Below are 18649 nucleotides of genomic sequence, written 5' to 3' on the forward strand. Positions count from 1 at the left end.
CTTGCAAGCACTGGGGTGGGGGGTGGAGGCCTGTCCCGTGAATTGTGGGCCTTCCAGTTCTCGACAAACTACAAACCTCCGAAACAGACCCCTCGGGGCAGGGAGGGGTGGGTGCAGCCCAATTGAGAACTAAGGGGAAAGGCTGAAGGCTTCAGGTCAGGTGTGTGGGCTTGAATCCTGGGTCCACCCAGTCCTCCAGTTGTGTAGCCCTGGTTAAGTCACTTAACTGCCTGCATCTTATCTTTAAAATGGACAGAACAGCCCGTCCCTTAAGAAATTGCTGGAAAAGTTAAGGCGAATAATGCTAGTGGGGTTTCAAGTCATTTCAGGCAATTCTCTCCGGTTCATTCATTTTAGGGATTTGTCTTCTACCTTGAAGTCAGGAAGATGGGAGTTCAAATCCAAGTTCCCCCACGGAGTCCCTCCCAGCTTCCAAAGTGGAACTGTCTATTTTGAATCATTCCGTTTGGCTACTCAGAAACCTCTGTGCCCTCAGCTATAAAACAGAAGGTGACAAGGACAGTATCTGCCTGGGAGGATTTTATCAAATCTTCAGATGTTAGAAGCTCTCAGCAGAGTTGAAAATGTTCTAGGTAGTTGTGATTATACCAGGTCCACTTAACTTACTTTTAGCCGTAAAGGTAAAACATCACATGGGGAGTTGAAGCTCTGTGTCCCTGTACATAACATGGGACCTGCAAGGGGTCCAGGCCAGCAAATGGGATGAACGGGGGCCTCTGCTAGAGCGGCCAGAACTCCTCGACGTATTGTCAAGTGACAGCAGTGTGTCAGTCCTGGAAGACCTATGGGGAGGCTGAGCTCCAGGGCAATAATGCAGGATATTTACTATATTAAATATCACGCATATTGGATCTACACAGCTCTTACTGTATGTCATGTAGTTACATGACACTTACTGAGTAGTCACTATGTGCCTGGTATTGTGCTAGGCTCATGACACGCATGAGCACATGTAAGTCTTACAACAATCCTGTGAAGGGTGTACGACTGCTGTCCCATTGTGCAGACTGGAGGAGGGAGCACCCCACCAGGCAGGACTCAGACCCAAGTTCATCTGACATTTTCCAACCCAGATATGAGTATAAGGAAACAGACACCGATGGCAACTAAGAAATCAGTTGGAACTACCAGAATGATGGGCCTAATCACATTGCTGAGGCTTCTCCCCTGCAGAGGTGGGACTCATGAGCTACCCCAGCGCTAATCTACACAGGAGGGGACCGGGGCCCTGGGGCAGCGCTGAGCCCCCAGCACACAGTGGGCACATGGCCCACACTGTGGAGAGAGAAGAGGTACTGGCTATTACCGTGGGGCCCTCAGAGGACCCTGTTCCCCCAAAGCCACTTCTTATAGAAGGAACGTCCATAATCCCTTCAGTTAAAGACTGGGGTCCACGTTGAAAGGTCCAGTATCCACGGAGCAGGGGAGGAGGTAAGCAGGAAGCTGCTACGTCCGTTGCTCCCCTTGCCCGTGGGGGAAGCGGCTGGGAAGTTCGGGCTGGCTCGCACACCTGCCCAGGCCACCATTACAGGTGAGGGGCCCTGTGAGAGGGGGCACGGAGCCCAGCCCTGAGCAGGTATGGGGAGAGGCCTCAGACCTGCATCAGATCGCACTCCTGAGGTCCCCTGCTTTCTGAGGTCCCCAGCTTTCGTTACGTTGCTTGTGCTTTTGAGTCATGAACAAGAAAGGACTGTGAATTCTAGCCCGTGTATTTCAGGTGAGCCATCAGTGCAGCTTTATCTGGACAGAAGCCTCAATTACCCTCATGGGAGAGATTCCAGTGGCTCCAGCTTCTCTCTCCACTTTCCCCCAGGGCTCATCTGAGATTGAAGGCTGGGGGAGGCTTAATCATGAATCACGCGGCCATTTCATTCTGGCACTCTGTCATCGGCCTGTGCACAGGTCAGTGCCACGGCGGCCGCCTCATTCCACGCGAGGGTCATCCCGGAGTCAGGCAGCTCCCTGGGCCCTGTGGGGAGCCTTGGGCTTCACCATCTGTGGCCTCCTTGAGGCCCTCCCATTCCCAGCAGCAGCAAGGCTACAAGAGGCCAAGCTCCAGTGCCCTGGCTCTTCCCAGGCCTCCTCGAGAGTGGAGTGTGTGCTGGGGAGTACTTGTCTGTGCTCCAGGAGTCCCCTAGGCTTCAGAACTAGGGTAGAGGAGGGGAAGGCAGACACCTGCGGGACATCATAGCATGAGTCTTTCCTTCAGGCTGCGGGCACCTTGGATTCTCTTCCCTTTTCTGGTCAGGTCATCTTTCCTGAGAGGTCTGTTTGGGGGGCTGGAGGCAGGGTGGAAGGGAGAGGCACCAGCCCAGGCAATTCCCAAGCCACCCCTCCCACCCTGAGATTCCCTGAGGCCTCCATTTTTGAGATTCAAAATCCAGAATTTACTCCTTTGTTCTCTGAGTTTCTCTGTGCCCTCCCTTCCCTGAGGCCCTAAGCATGGAATGCTTTAGCTGAGGGAATGAGAAGACCCAGGGGGTGCCAGGAAACTGGGAAGAATGTTGGTAACAACTGTGTTTCAAACTGTTATCCCTCAAAGAAAGCATGAAAGGCAAATGATTAACTGCCTAGTGCCTGGAACACAGTGCATTTGCTTGTTCATTCATTCATTTATTCATTCAGTCAGTTTTTACTAAAAGCGTAGCAGGCACCATGGAACCTTCGTGGAAAGGTCTGTGTCGAGGGACCCGGCTCACCACCGAGACCCCCGTCTACACAGAGGGCTCTACAGAGAGGGCTCTGGGGTGTGGGTCTTGCTGAGAAGGATTTGCATTTTCCTACCAAAGCAGAAAAGGAGGTGCCTGCCCCCCACCCCCACTCCCTACAGCCCCCCTTTGACGCGTACAGGGATCTGACCAGTGCACCCTATTCTAAAAACCCGTCCAGGAACCCAGATGAGAGACTCAGGTGTAGCCAGCCACGTGTTTGGGAGCAATCACTTTATGACAGAAGATGGCCTTTCCATCCTCAACATCCACCTGATTAACTTACAGTACAAAACTGGTATCCTTCACTCCGAGGCTGATTTCCAAATATTCTAAGATCCTGAGATTCCAAGTGGTTGAAGAAAAATAGTGCTTCATTACTCCAGAATGCCGTCTGCCTTCTCGTTCTCTTCTCCCTCCCTGCTCATAATCACCTTGTGTACAGCTGTTCTGGAAGCATATCTGCCTTGGGCCAGGTCTGATACAGCCAGACACATCTGCTACCCAGGTGTTTGACTTTGGAATTGGTACCTAGATGGCTGGAGGGAAGGAGGCCCAGTGGCATGCTGGCCTTGTTTCCCAGGCTGCCTTGCTGCAGGAGCTCACTCAATAAGTACATGGTTTTCCTTTGACTGTGTCCATTATTGTCCTTTTTATGTCAGATGAACTGGAGACACTGGGTACAGATGGAGAATGATGGTCTTGTTGATGCACAACTCTGAGGACGTCATGAAGTGTGCAAGTCTGCTTATGATGAGATATCCCCAGGATAATTACCAGGTTTTTTTTGAACATCATCGAGTCCTGGTCATTGCCCCTGTTAGAAAGACCTGGGGCGTTCAGCTTCTTCACCTGCATTGGCCTTGCAGGTGGTCTCTTGCAGCTCTCGGATGCCATAAACTCATCCCCAGCTGGGATTTTGCAGGTGGTCCAAAATGCTCCCTCCACACTCCCTCTTCACCCGGTCCCTGGGTCCTCATAAATTTCTACTCATCCTTGGGTCCTGCCTCTTTACTGAATACTTCCCCTAACTGTACCTGCAGAGAAGGCAGTGTGTTCTCAGAGGCTTTTAAGGTAATGGGCCAATCACCTAAACAAATCGGTCATCAATATCTGGAAAAGACAGAACCAATTTGAACATTCTGATAATAGTGCAAATATTCCGGATTGTTTAAATAGAGAATGATGGGTGACTTCTCTTGAAACCTTCAGTCTGCATTTTGTCTGAAAAACAAATAAACACCCACAAAAACACACAGAGAGAAGGTGCTAGAACTCACAGTTGTGGAAACCTCTTTGGCTTTGCTCCGTGAGGCGAAAACAAAGTTGACGATCACTTCCTGACAGGGATGCTTAGGCCTGTAACTTACCTCTCTGATTCTCGGTCTTCTTACATGTAAAGTGTGGCTGGGAGTACTGTTCACCTTGTACAGTGCCGTGAGGATTGGCTGTGCAGTATCTAAAGCTTCAGTTACTGGTATTATTTTTTTTAAGTTTATTTATTTACTTAGAAAGAGAGAGCATGAACAGGGGAAGGGCAGGGAGGTGGAGGGAGAGAGAAAGAATCCCAAACAGGCTCCGCACTATCAGTGCAGAGCCCGACGCAGGGTTCGAACTCATGACCTATAAGATCATGACCTGAGCTGAAATCGGGAGTGAGTGGGACACTTAACCCACTGAGCCATCCAGGTGCCCCTACGGTTATTATGTGATATAATTCCTATGATTCGATTTATAAACTAATTTCCATCATGGAATATACTGTGTGTAATTCCAAGACATGTCTGGTGAGCAGGGGAACATGTTTCATGAAATAATTCACATGCAAGCAAAATCACAACATGCTGACACTTACTAAGGTAAAATGACAGAGCCTTCAGGTTGAGGGTATCTGGCAAGATGTAGATGAGATTGACGTGCCGATGGCAAAACTCAGGTTCTAGACTTCCCTGGGTCAGGAGCAGCCAGCAACAAGACCAAACCTCTCTGTCCCATCCCCGGTGCCCCTGGCTCCACGAAAGTCCATCATCCCTCACCTCCTCACAGAAACCAGGCGGTCCCCCCTTCACCTGCCGACATTTGCAAGATCTGTTCACATCTCACACCTGTCCCTTGCTGAGAACCTTTCCGTGGCTCTCCGTTTCCCTCAGGACACTGTGCAAACCACCTGAATAGCAAAGGTGGGTCTCCTGAGAGAGTAAACTGTCTGAGAGTAGCTGACGTCACCATCAGCACTGCATCCAACTGTCCAATCATTCACTGATGCATATTCACAAGGCCTGCCTGGGCTGGGCACGTTTCCTAGATACAGGGAATACAGGTATAAACATCCTCTGCCCTCGAGGGGCTTACCCCTCATCAGGTAGGAACGAAACACAATAAATAGCACATAATATAACTTACTGCCAAGAATCGATAAATCCTTTGAAGAAAAATAAAGCAGGTTTGCCTGTGTAGACAAAAAAAACCACTGGAATATCCTGTAGACCAAGAAAAGTCAGTGCTGTTCCCTCCTGCAGTGAAGGAGAACACCACCCTGCCAGGGTCTTAATATGCCCCCATAAGGGAAGGTCAAAAGGTATTTCTAGGGTTCTGGGGTCTGGAGGGTCTCTCAGTGTGGGATCGGATTGGGATTGGGCTGCTTTAAGGATGGTGGACTTCTCAAGTCTTGGTTTGATAAATGAGCACTTTCCCTATGGTCAGGAGCGGTCTGTTGCTCAGATAAATTGCTTTGGGGGAAGTTTCTCAAGCAAATCATGAGGTATTTTTTACTTGTTTATGGCCTTACATTTCTGGGCAAGAATTTTCTGGAACAAAGAAGAGAGTCACGAAAGTCATGTTGATGGAGGCGGCCTTGGTTCCCAGACCTGATGTTTTGCTGCAGGACACAAGTACCTCAGTGCTCTCAGGGCTCAGCCTGCAACAGAGGTCACCCCAGGTCTTTGCCTGGGATGCGCCGCGTGACCCTCAGTGTAGGGTTGCCAGATGTCGCAAATCAGAAGTATTTTATCTGGCGACCCTATGAGAGACTGTTGTGAATTTTTCAGTGAATTGTCTGCATATGAAATCTAGATTTTCAGCTTCTCCTTCAGCATCAGAATAGCCTATAGCATCCAGACTATATTCCCACAAGGCGTCAGCTGAGCTGAGCTGCTCCTTTCATACCAGCACAGGGCTGTTTCTCATTCACTGCCCTTCCCACCCAGTCCTGGAAAGATCTGAGGTGGGGAGCTCTGGGATGGACTCAGGCTTGCTCAAATGAGCTGGGTGTGCTTACCCAAGTCCCCTTCCTTCCCTGTGCCCTGGAACATGAGCCGAAGGCTCAGAGGAGCTGGATGTGTCCCTCCAGCCCTGTGAGCCACCCACGTGGATATTTTAGCACTGCTTTGCATTAAATACAGTCACAAACATCCAACTCAGAGGTGTTTGGCAAATAAATGTGACCATTCTATTATGGGTTTTGAAATGTTTGGAAATCTGACCCTTGATTTTGTTATAATCTCTTTGGTAACTGTTATTAGGTGGTGACCTAATAAGAAATTATTAACTGGGGAGCTATAATTTGGAAGCTTATAATTTTCTTAATGGACATTGATTTGTGTAACCTGATTAAAATACAATGAAGCCTGAGGCTTAAATGTTTTATTCTGAAAGGCTGAAAAGATGGGAATTGACTCTAGAAATGTATTGGCTCCAAAACTTTATTGAAATAATATTATTTGAAGAGTTTTGTGAGCATAAAACAATGTGACAAAAAATAGTCGATGCCAGCTCCCGTGGCCTCAGAAAGCTGAGGGAATATAGGTTTCTTCAGATGGAGTCTGGAAAAATGCTTCCAGATTACCTCAGGAGTGGAAAGGAAGTTATGATTCCATCCCACGGCCCGCTAATTCTTTTCAGCGTTGATTCTGTCAAGCAATTAGAATCAAAATGGAGGAAACATTCATAATTGTCACTTATTACACTTTCCCTGAGGTGACTGCTCCCGAGAAGCTTCGGCAGGACGAAAACAAAGCGATTACCAAAGAAATCTGCAGGCAACTGATGAGGCCTTCCTACACACATTCCCAGAAGCCAGTCACAGACTGGGTGGGGATGGTTCCAGATTAAAAGAGGCTTCCACAGCTATGAGTCTTCAAAGAAAATCTTTTGCTATCACGTTGTCAATCGAGTGATAATGAATCCTGTTTCCACTCCCTCTCTCTTACCACAGGTGTACATCATGGGGCTCTTTGTTACTTAAAAGCATGTACAAGACAGTCCACCCCTCCCTCCTCCCGCACTGTACCACACAGAACACTTCAGAAGTGAAATATGCACTCGGTTTGGGGATGTATTTAAAACACCTCCTCCCCTTTTATCATTGTATTTCTTCAGTTGGCATAGGCTAAAATATGAGGTGTGTCTACTGCTCTGAGGATGTTGTTTCCACCCCTCCCCCCCTCCCAATTTCTGAAATAATATCATACCTTGGAGATTAATGTTCAGGCTTTACCAAGATTATAATAAACAAATATTGCTTTGATCTAAATATTTTTCAAACGGTTGTTGCTGATTGCTCTCTCTCCCCTATAATCTTTTAAGAAAGGCTTTGGACTTGGCTGTCTGACACCCAGGGGGACATGAAAACAGCTGCCTTTCCTTCCCCCTCATGGTGAGGATACTCTGTTCTCAGTTTCACCCAAATTAGTCCCAGGATTTCAGTTGTCTTTTTTGTCCAACATTCCATCATGCAATTCATTAAAATCTTCACATGAAATATTTAACAGATGAGTTATGTCATAATTCACATTACGGCTCTAAATTGTTATTCATGTGGTAAGTCATTTATCCTGGACATTAGCAGACCTCTGGAATGGGCTTGTATTTGATGTAAGGAAGGTTAGAATTCTTTTCCTCAACACCCCAGAACAGTGGCCTTATTCCAAACCCCCCGTTGATCGTGAAATATTCCCCCAAAAGTGACATGCAGATTCATTTGTTAGTTCGGCTTGCAATTAACTATGTTGAAAATAAACAGAAGAAAACATTTAAACAAATGTGGCCTGGCTAACAGCTATTACAGTTGACCGTTAATTAAGGCAAGTTGGAATCCAAATGTGCCAGCCCTTGTTACTGTCACCGCTAGCAATCATTGCCATTGTACACAAAGGAACGAAAAATCAGGGGCTCTGTCAAAGGGGGTTGAGGACAGGATGGGCGATATTAAGCCAGCTGAGTAAAAATAGCCACTACCTTGCTTGAGAAGTGTAACCAGCAGGAGCTCATTTTCTGGAAGAGATAACAAACGTATGGCCAGCATTTATTTGTAGAATGTAGGTTTTGAGAAAACTTGTCCCACTCAGGGCACCTGGGTGGCTCGGTTGGTTGAGTGTCTTTTCCACTCAGGTCATGATCTCACAGTTTGTGGGTTCAAGCCCCATGTCAGACTTTGTGCTGACAGTGCAGAACCTGCTTCATATTCTCTCTTCCTCTCTCTCTCTGCCTCTCCCCTGCTCGTGCTCTCTCTGTCTCAAAAATAAACATTTAAAAAAAATTTTAGGAGCACCTAGGTGGCTCACTCCGTTAAGCGTCTGACTTCAGCTCAGGTCATGATCTCACAGTTCACGGGTTCAAGCCCCACACTGGGCTCTGTGCTGACAGCTCAGAGCGTGGAGCCCATTCTGGATTCTGTGTCTCCCTCTCTCTCTCTCTCTCTCTGCCCCTCCCCCACTCACTCTCTGTCTCTCTCTCTCTCTGTCTCTCTCTCCTTCAAAAACAAATAAACATTAAAAAAAACTTTAATTTTTTTAAAAAGCAAAATAAAAGTCCCACTCTTAAATAATGAAATACATGGGGTATTCTTAGCAGATATTTTATTTATTAACTTATTATAGTTTCAATTTTCTCTGATAAAGATGCAGTTGTCTACATATCCCTATCAATGGATTGGATCTATTACAAAAGACTTCTCTTTATGGGCCACACTAACTCAGGGTCACTCTGGAACCTTTGTCTGCCTGAGCACTGGGATGAAATAGTTGTCACATGCTGCCATCAGTGACCAGTCGGTTGAGAAGCTTTGTTTGTTAGGTACCCTGTTGGATGAACACAAGAAGCTGGTACTGCCAGACTGGGGACAATAAACTTCTTGGATTCTATATGCAGACCTGTCTAGCCTTGTCCTGAGTGTGCATAAGTGATCACAGTTCCAGAAGGGGTGTGTGAAGGGCTTGAACGATAGAGCACAGCTTTCCTTAATATTTGGGGGGGGGGGGAATCCATTCTAAAAGCTTGCTCAACTGAAAGAGAATCATCACCTTGTGTTTTCTGCTTCATCTTGCCAGGACTCATATGGTCTCTATCCCCCTTCTTTGGAATCATAATTTAGTACAGTATTTACCCACCAATATTATACCATAGACATTTCTAGCAGTGAACAGGATGGATTTATCCTGGGTGGATTTTTTTTGTTCAGTCTCAATATATTGGCACGAAAAGTTGTATGTGGTGGTGAAATTCAAGAATAACGGGTAAAAACTCTGGGAACAGATCATAGCAGGAATGCTGACAACACTATCAAGCCTTTAGAGTGTTCGAATACACACCATTTTATTTTGTACCATTTACCCCCATCCCGCAAAAGTTCTGTGCAGAAGCTAAAGCTGGTATGACTGTCTTTTCAGGGACAGAGAAGTGAAGTAATACATCCTTTGCACACAGCAGTCTTAGAAACAGGGTTCACATCCAGTTCTTTCAGTAAAACTTTTCCTGGTTATAATTGGTTGCTGGCGGCTGGATTGTTCTTCTGTCTCCTGGATGAGCTCTCAATGTGTATCTGAATATACGGTATGGCTGGGAGAGTGGGCAAATGGAAGTAGGGGTGTCTGTGTGAGCTTGCGTGCCAGGCATGGTGAGCACTATTTTACAAACCGGATTTGTGCTCCTAGGGGTATGTTGCAAGTTGAGACCAAGCCCACAGAAAATTATTTCTAAATGAATACAATATGAAAAAGTTATTTTATTTCTAATTTTACATGTAACATTGTTCTTTGGCGGGTCTCAGATTACACTTGAATGCATGTCTATTAACCTGATATGAGATGCATGCATGATTTCATCTTGAATGCATTTGAATATAATAGCACTGGAAATGTAATTTGTATTCTCAAATTTTATAAAGCAAAATAAATAAATCTTGGGGGTGGTAGCCACATTGAGCATATTGCATTGATTTCTTTGGGTTTCTCTCAAACTAATTACCAACTTCCCCTTGTAAATCCAGGTCTTCTCACACTGGCAGTTCTAAATGATCTAAATCCTCCATACCTAAGTCATCCTCGTTTCTTGCACCTCCAGGGAGTGGGTAGCGTGGACAGCTCTGTGGAGAACTTTACCGTTGATCCTTAAAGAGTGCTAATACCCAGTTCCTCTCTGATGCTCCTATCAGTGATCACTGTCCAATAGAACTCTCTGTGATGATGGAAATGTTGTTGAGCTACATGATCCACTACAGGAGCACTAGCCCCATGTGGCTATTGAGCACTGAAAATGTGACTAGCACAACTCTGGAAGTGAATTCTTAATTTTATTCTATTTTAATTAAAATAGCCACATGTAGCTGGTAGCCACCAATCTGGACAGCACAGAGCTGGAGCATTTGAGGTGTCTGTCCTGATTCAAGCACACTAGTCACTGACATCCCCACGTGAAATGGCTACATGTTTAGGTGCATGGATGATGCTCTGTGCTCATCTATATCCACTTGGGAATCCTGAAGTGCCATCCTCTTTTCAGTGATTTGACTGCCCTCTCCAGGTCCCCATCCCTGGCTGTTTTGTCTTCATATCAGTACACCCACCCCCTCGCACATACTGGGTTTCTGATAAATATGGAGGAGGAGAAGGAGGAGGAAGTAGGTAGTAAGGAAGTTACAAAGTTGAGGAAGGAGGAAGCCTGGAAGATACTTCACTGAAGGTATGTGGTCTGCATTGCTGGAATGAAAATCTGTACCGAGGCCCTCCTGGAGTACTGAGGAGAGTTACAGGAAAAGTCACCTGAGTAATTCAAACCAAAAGTGATGTCAGTACTCCAGATGCCTGAATTATCTCCTGTGAAAGGGCCTGGGGCTCTTTGGGATGGCAGTTCTCGCAAAAATGGTTTTGTTGTTTTGCTGATTTCCAAAGACCATACCAGTATCTGGGCGTCACTGTCCTAGAGGCACACACAATATTGGCACATAGGGAAGGGCCCCAAAGGATACCTTTTTCTGGGTCTATTCCACTCCTGAAGGTAAGGTACCACCCTATGCTGTCATGGAAAAAGGGGCTCTTGTTCTATGGTCATGGTGAAAGCCCCTGACAGGGGGTCTGGGAGCTTTTGTACTCAAATGGAAGTGAGGAGAACCATGAGCTCCAGGAGAAATATGTTGATGATTTTCTGGACTGTCTAAAAAATTTCAAACCCCAGGAATGGTGTTTTTATTTTCTGCATTCTCTTTGGGACTTGGGTTTCACTAAAGCATTTTCTGTCCTTGTTTTCCTTATTAAATTAGCAAGATTGACTTGAATCAGAGTATACTGTTATGGCTTAAAATGTTGTTGAAAGAGCAAAATAGACAGGCATGACAAATATCTTGGGTTCCATTTGGGATATGTGGGGGGTGGGGGAAGAGAGTGGGACTTGCTGAAGTAATAATGATTTTCTTCTGATAAGAGTTGAAAAAAAAACCCATGTGAAACAAATATAAAGGAAAATAGTGAAAGGAATCTAAATTTCTGTTTGTGGAAGCTCCTATTTGTTTTCTTGAATAGAGTCGGGTAGAGGATGCTCCTTAAGCATTTTTGTCTATTTGGCGGGGAAGTGGCCGTTGGTGAGGGGTGGTATTAGGTTTTTTTGTTTTTTTGTGGGTTTTTTTGGTGTGTGTTTTTTCTCTCCGCTTTAAATCATTTTCATGCTTAAGAGATCATTAGCCAAATGTACCAAGTGGCTGGAGGTGCCTAACACCTCTTGTTCTCGTCTCCCACTATCTGGACCGTTTCCCTGGTACTTCCTCTTCAAGGCCTCCATCATGGACTTTCTAAAATATCGATCTGTGGTCCTGCCATATCTCTGCTTAATCTTAAATGGCTCCTCAGACCCCATAGCAAGTGTCAACAAACTTTTTCTGTGGAGGGCCAAGTAACGTGAATTTTAGGCTTTGTGGGCCATTCAGTCTCTGTTGCAACGACTCAGCACTGCCGTCACACCATAGACATTGTGGAAACAGGTGCGTGTGGCTGTGTTCCAATAAAACTTTATTTATAAAAAGAGGCTGGATCTGGCCCAAGGCCTACAGGAGACTCTTTAGATGCGTGGGCCCAACATTCAAGACCTTCAGCCGTTTGACCTCAACCTGCACAAGCATGTCCCCCACTCCCATTCCTTCAGCCTCAGAAGAGACTGTGGTCTTTTAAAAGGCTGCATCCTTTCATCTGCACTGTTTCCATGCTTGGATTACCATCTTGCCTCTGCTCTTACTTTTCCTGCCAGTCAGGTCTCCAGGTGTCACCTTACACAAAGCTCCTGCCAGCTCTCCCAGGCCAAACCCGCTCCATCTATTGTGCTCTTCAGCCCTGTGTGAAGTCTCTGACGTTGCCTTTACCATGTGGCTACACCACAGCTAGACACCATGGGATTATGTGTTCTCCTTCCCCTTAGCACCCAACTGAGAGCTCAGCATAGGGAAGGCCACTGAACAAATGGTCATGGAGTTGACTTGCCAATGAGCTTGTGATTCTCTTAATCATAGAGAAGTATGTTAGCTTGTAGGCGAAATGCTACGAAACCAGATGTGCTACCAGGAGCCAGGGGCCAGAGTTGCTGACAGGGGCAGGGGGGGTCAGCCAGCAAAAACACAGCCAGGGCAAAACCAAGCAGATGTGGCAGTCAGGACTTCAGACAGCCCTGTGGCATCGACCTCACAGCCCACATGGGGGTGCGAGGAATGAGGAGCAAGGAAAGCGGTGTCTAGTTTAGGGCATTGGGAGCAGGGAAGGGACACAGCATGCTGGAGGGGGATCAGAGGGAAGCAGCCCACATGATTAATGGGATGGAGGGGCTGACTCAGGAGGAAAGATTAAAGCACTCTGAGGAACTGGGGTGCAGGCCGAAAGGGGCAGATGATAGCAGGCTTCAGGAATGTGAGATGGATAAACACCCAGGAGGGAATAGCAAGCTTCATTAGGGAGGTGAAAATTGGGAGGGGGGGGCATCCATCAAAGGATAGAAGGGGTTCTCAGAAAGGGCATGGGCTGCTGATGGGGAACCCAGGTGAGGATGGGTAGGCCAGGGGCAACTCTGGGCTACTGGAACAAGAAACGCCATGGAAAGGCCACTGTGGGGTGACGCTTTCAGGAAGCCCTGTGCTTTATCCTTTAGCATCTAGAAGCCTGCCATGGTTGTTGGCCATGGTCTTCACAAGTGGCCTTAGAATTACTGACTGCCAGCCTGGGAAGAGCTGGCTGGGGACCAATGCCAAGGAGAAGCTGCACAGAGAAGCACACGGAAGACGAGAGAGAAACTCACCTCCACTCTCCTCCTAGACACCAGTGAGTGGATGTCGCAACGTGAGGCCCTCTGTCCTGAAGTCAGCTCTCTGCTGCCTGCACCCTCCCTGTTGTTGGTAGAACCAGAGAAACTCCTCCAAGCCGCCTCTTAAGGGCAGTCCCTCACCTCTGCCTGCTGTGGATCTGAGCAAAGCCCAGCCTGCTCTGCAGTGCCCTCAGTTGGCCCCTCCCCAACTAGGATATGGCCTGTCAGGCATTTGGGAAGGTCAGATTTATTGGAAATAGCAGCACACAGCCTCCAGCCTCCAAAATCACGTTCCTTGAGGTGTTCTCTGAAATGTTCTCCAGGGCCAGGAAGAGCAGCTTGTGTTGCAGTCTGACAAAGTGGTCCACGTGGTGGCAGGTCCCCCACAGCCAGTTTACTAAGGCCTGTGGAGCGGCCGTGCTCAACCCTGGCTGCACATTAGAATCACTAGAGGCTGTTCTTCAGTTATGCTAGGGCACCTGGGTAGCTCAGTCAGGTAAGCATCCAACTCTTGATTTTGGCTCAGGTCATGATCTCATGGTTCATGAGACTGAACCATGTCTGGCTCAACGCTGCCAGTGCAGAGCCTGCTTGGGATTCTCTCTCTCTCCAGTCTCTCTCTCCATCCCTCCCCTTGCTCATGCTCTCCCTCTCTCTCTCTCTTAAAATAAATAAACTTTAAAAGAAAAAATCTTCATTCAGCTACCCATGCCTAGACACCACTTCGAGGAAATCTAGTTTAAATGGTCTAGGTGTGGAGGGAGAAGGCACCCCAGGGATCAGTCGTTTCTAAAAAGTTCCCCGGGTTCTAACGTGTGGAGAACTACCACTGCAAAGCCTCCATTTGGATGTGATTATAATTCATATTGATATTACTCTTTTTTCTCAATAACTACTGACTGTAATGTCACCTGAAAGGTTTTTTAAAAGCCAAGCATTTACCGATGGGTCATCTACATGCTCAGCACCTTGCTGGGGGGCAGGGATCCAGTGGGGAGCGAGATCAGGTACCTGTCCTTTGAGAGCTTATGGTCCAGAAGGTGGGGAATGCTTTGAGCAAAGCCACGTGAATCCAGAGTGCTGAGATGGTGCATTCCAGAGACTTCCCATTCTGCATTTTGCAGCCATGTTCACTCTAGCCTTATCCTAGAGTCTGAGTTTCTAAGTCCAAAGGTAGAAGATGAGTCCCTCCTAATGTGCATACGTCAGTCAACCTTGACTCTCAGGCTTGCTTCAACAATTTTTCTAATAAGTAGGAATGCACTTGACGGTTATAAGAGTAACAGGCCAAGACTTTCATAAATCTTCAGGTTCCTGAAGTTAGTATGGCAACGATTACCTAACTGGGGGATTAAACATGGTGGCATGTGGGATCTTAAGAGTATTGAGTGAACTTCCCCCACATGTCTTTCCTTTGATGGGTACTGTTACTTAGGTTGAAGTTACTTTAGGTATTTAAGTAAAAGAAAATGTGTGGAAAGATAAATAATACTGGTGGTGTGCAGATGTGGCAAAAATGGGGAAGTTGGTGTGCAAAAGACTGAAGTTTGCAGAACTGCACTGGGACCAATGGCGTCCCGCGTGGAATCCAGTGTTTCCAGCACAGAATCGCATTCTTTCTTTCCAAACTCCTCTAACATCTTCTTACCATCTGATGAGCCTTCTGCTCTGCCTTGAGCACTTTCCGAAATGGTTTCAAGAGTTACATCATTTTGGCTTCAGGAAGAGAAACAGTGTGAGCTTGTTCCTGTCCTGATTCTAAGGTTCCACCAAATGTTACTTCCCAAAGTTTCAAGTCACTTTCCTAACTTCTCTCTCTGTATGTTTCTCTCACTGGAACTGGCATGCACTATTGCTCAAGGGAGCTTTTCATGGCCAAACAGAATTGCGTAATTCCCTCAAAGTTCCTGGGGAGAGAAAATCATCGAGATGTGGATACTGGGGGCCAGTTTCACTAAGTCACATCATAGCAAAGTGACTCCCTTCCAAACACCAGCCTCGTGACAAGTGCTTTCCAAATGTTGTATCTCAAAAACACATGCATAGTATACATTTTACACATGCAAGTTCATACAGTAATAACCGAAACAAGAACCCAGAAGAAGCAATCGTTTTCGAAATAGACTTTATTGTTTTCATTCCTGTTTTTAGCCTGGGTTTGGGAGGGGAGTGACCACAAGTGTATGAATTTTAGAAACACACAGGTAATGTGTCTCCAAAGAGTCATCAACAGTTCTGTGCATATAATTAGCCTTGAGAATTCCTTACCTGAAAGGTAAAATGTCTTAGTTGTAGGCTTCACTGTAAATTTAGTTTTTAAGTTCTTATCTGGTATGCTTGCATCAGCTTTTCCCCGGGACAGATAACTTTCAATGATAATCTTAAGTAATTGTGGGAAGGAATCTCTAATGCCTTGTTTTATTTATAATTTGTCCCAGCTGTAGGCATTCAGATGAAACTTGAATTTTTCCAGAGGAAGTTCTGGACTGCCAGCAGACAGGTAAGTTATAATCAGCGTATTGAAGCATTAGAGACACTGTTATTATACAGGTGTTCACATTTGGGGACCCGGAGCCTAAAGTGCCAGATTTCCGATGAATGTTTGTAGAATGAACTGCTGGCCGCTCAGATTACCTTTCATTTCACTGCAAAATAAAAGGCTGTCAGCATGTTAGACAGCACATGCTGGGAAAGAAGGCAATTTGCTCCTACAAAATGTTTTAATTGTGAAATCAAGATAGTGATCTTCCAAAGGAGCAGTTTTTCTTTTAACTATTGGTGACTTTTATGAATTTCCACAGTGATTTTTTTCTAACTTTGTGGTGCCTGGTTATCTATTTGTGAATTTCCTTATTGCAGCTTTGAAGGCCTTTGCATAACTAGATCTGACTAAGCATGCATCTGACCTCTTTGACCAGAGAGGACTTCTAGGCCTTGGAAAATCTGGAAGGCTTCCTTCTTTGCACTGTGTTCTCTGTATTGAGCAATCTCAGTAGTATTTGTGTAGTGATTCAGTGGAAATGGCAATTTTTCCCCAATTCTAAATGTTGGGGTAATATATTATTTCTTACATAAATACTTAAACACTTTAGGAAAGTATAGATTAAGACAGGAGTGTTTTTAAAGAGTCACTAGCCTTTATAAATTGTAAATTAAATACTCACACAGTGATATTTTTTGTTACTCAAAGATTTGAGATCTTAAAAAGATATCAATATTGAATGGCAACATAAGTTAAAATAGGCAACATAAATTAAAATGAAAAAGAGTCAGTTCCCCCCAAAATTGTTTTTTATATGACTATTTGGAGTTGGTATTGATCCTAGGGAAAGCAGACAATACTCATCTTGGAGCATTTCCTTTGTTTGTTTGTTTGTTTGTTTGTTTCTTTTTGAGAGAGAGAGAGAGAGAGAGAGAGTATGCAGGCGCATGTGGGAGGGGTAGAGTAGGGGTGGGGAGAGAGAGAATCTCAGCCTCAGCCTGGAGCCCAACATGGGGCTTGACCCCACGAACCATGAGATCATGACCTGAGCCGAAATCAAGAGGACGCTTAACCGACTGAGCCACCCAGGTGCCCCATTGGAGCATTCCCTTTGGATGAAATTTGGTTTTTGCATAAAAGGCAAGGAAATAGCTTGTTCTTGAATAATTAAGTGGCAGCCATAGCAAATTCTGGAATGTCCAAGTAACAATACGTTTCCCCTTGCTTTTCCCCCACCCCACAGTGTGCCTCTCTGGATGGCAAATGCTCCATCAGCTGTGATGACGAGGTAAGAGGGCCCCTGGCCCTGTTTCTGCCCTGGTCAAGGGGAGGTGACAGAGGGTGCCTTCTCAAAGAGGAAGTGCCTCTGTAAAAGGAGCCATGTCTGACAGATTGCTCTGGACCAAGCTCCAAAATCTCAAGCACATTTGCTTTCTTTTCTTTCTTTTTTTTCTTTCTTCCCCTAATGAAATAGTTTATAAGACTTGGAAAAATGTGCTTAAATGTCCCATGGATGGCACTTTTGGAATTTTGGCATTTTATAGGAAATAATACAAATTGCAGCCATTTGAAGCTCACATGACAAGTCTCACAGCTTTTGCCCCATATGTTATCTCTTCTCATCCTGGTAGTAACCCAATCAAATGGATAGGAATGATCATCCCATTTGGCAGAGGGGGAAACTGAGGATCAGAGAAATGGCTTGCTTAATTTCATGTAATAAATGAGATGAAAATGTAAGGAGTTGAAAACTCAGGATTTTTTATTCTAGCATAGTGTTCTCTCCCACACTTCCTTCCCTCCCTTCCTTTCTTTTTATCTCTCTCTCTGTTGCTGTTTTGGGAAGAGGAATTTGAATCCCACCCGTGAGCAATAAGAGAAAAAAATGTACCACTGCCATAAATCTACCCCTCAGACTTATGTTTTCACAGGATTTAATCCTGTACACCCTCTGCCCCATGATTTGGAGCAAGCAGGTATGTAGAGGCCTTCCGTGGTGGCTCAGGTAGCCTTTCTTTCGCTGCAGTAACTAAAACATTAGTCAATACATAAACCGGAACTTATAAATAATCATATTTATATTCCTTCTGGTTACCACAGGGTAACAAATATCAACAAATCCTAACCAAATATAATGTCAACACAGAAAGCATCGATTAGGAATATATTTCAAAAAAGTAGGCAAAAACAAGGAGAGAAGTATAAAAGGGAAACCGGGATGAAGTTAAACACAAAAGGCTCAGTCCCCAAAGATCATTGTTATATGAATCACTATCCAAAGACTAAAAGCCAATCAATTAGCTTTTGAGCAAAAGTCCAATTTTTCTTTGACCATCAGATCGAAAATAATTTTCCTTTAGGAAAGAACATTTTGTGACACCTTATGATCTATGCCCTCTAGTAAGTTAGAGAATGCCATTCAGAAGACACTCAAGAAGCCTCAAACCTCTCCTCTGCCTTTGAGACATTTATTATCATATTGGGGTACTCAGCTCAAGACAACATAGCTCAATAATAATATTGATTAATCAGTGCCACGAGACCCTGTGTTAAGCCCTTCACTCATATAGTAGGTACAATTACTAATCCCAATTTATGGCAAGAGAACTAAGGATAGTGTGTTGGTTAGTTGGGTGACTGGATGGATGGTTGGTTGGCTGGTGGGATGGATGGTGTTTTGGAGAGTTGATTGGTTGATTGGTTCCTGGGTAGTTGGATGGATAGATGGATGAATAGTTAAACAATTTGATGAATAAAACCTGAGGCAGTCATTTTCCTATATCCTCACTGCCTCTGTGCATCCTCACATATAAAAGTAAGTGGGAATGGGTGCCACTAACCAGAGTTAGAAACATCTAGTATCTATTTGTTGTTCAATGACTGAATT

General features: G+C 45.4%; 1 protein-coding gene across 3 annotated transcripts in view; it reads left to right on the forward strand.

Annotated features, from left to right (window-relative positions):
• CACNA2D3 (calcium voltage-gated channel auxiliary subunit alpha2delta 3) overlaps window positions 1-18649 on the forward strand; it is an 860144-nt gene that overhangs the window by 752422 nt on the left and 89073 nt on the right. For all 3 annotated transcript variants that reach the window (XM_043587660.1, XM_043587659.1, XM_043587661.1), the window contains 2 exons: window positions 15719-15780; window positions 17006-17050. In XM_043587660.1, the coding sequence (XP_043443595.1) occupies window positions 15719-15780; window positions 17006-17050 (107 nt within the window). The remainder of the gene's footprint in view (window positions 1-15718; window positions 15781-17005; window positions 17051-18649) is intronic.

This window comes from Prionailurus bengalensis, chromosome A2, assembly GCF_016509475.1.
Source record: "Prionailurus bengalensis isolate Pbe53 chromosome A2, Fcat_Pben_1.1_paternal_pri, whole genome shotgun sequence".
NCBI classification, from domain to species: Eukaryota; Metazoa; Chordata; class Mammalia; order Carnivora; family Felidae; genus Prionailurus; species Prionailurus bengalensis.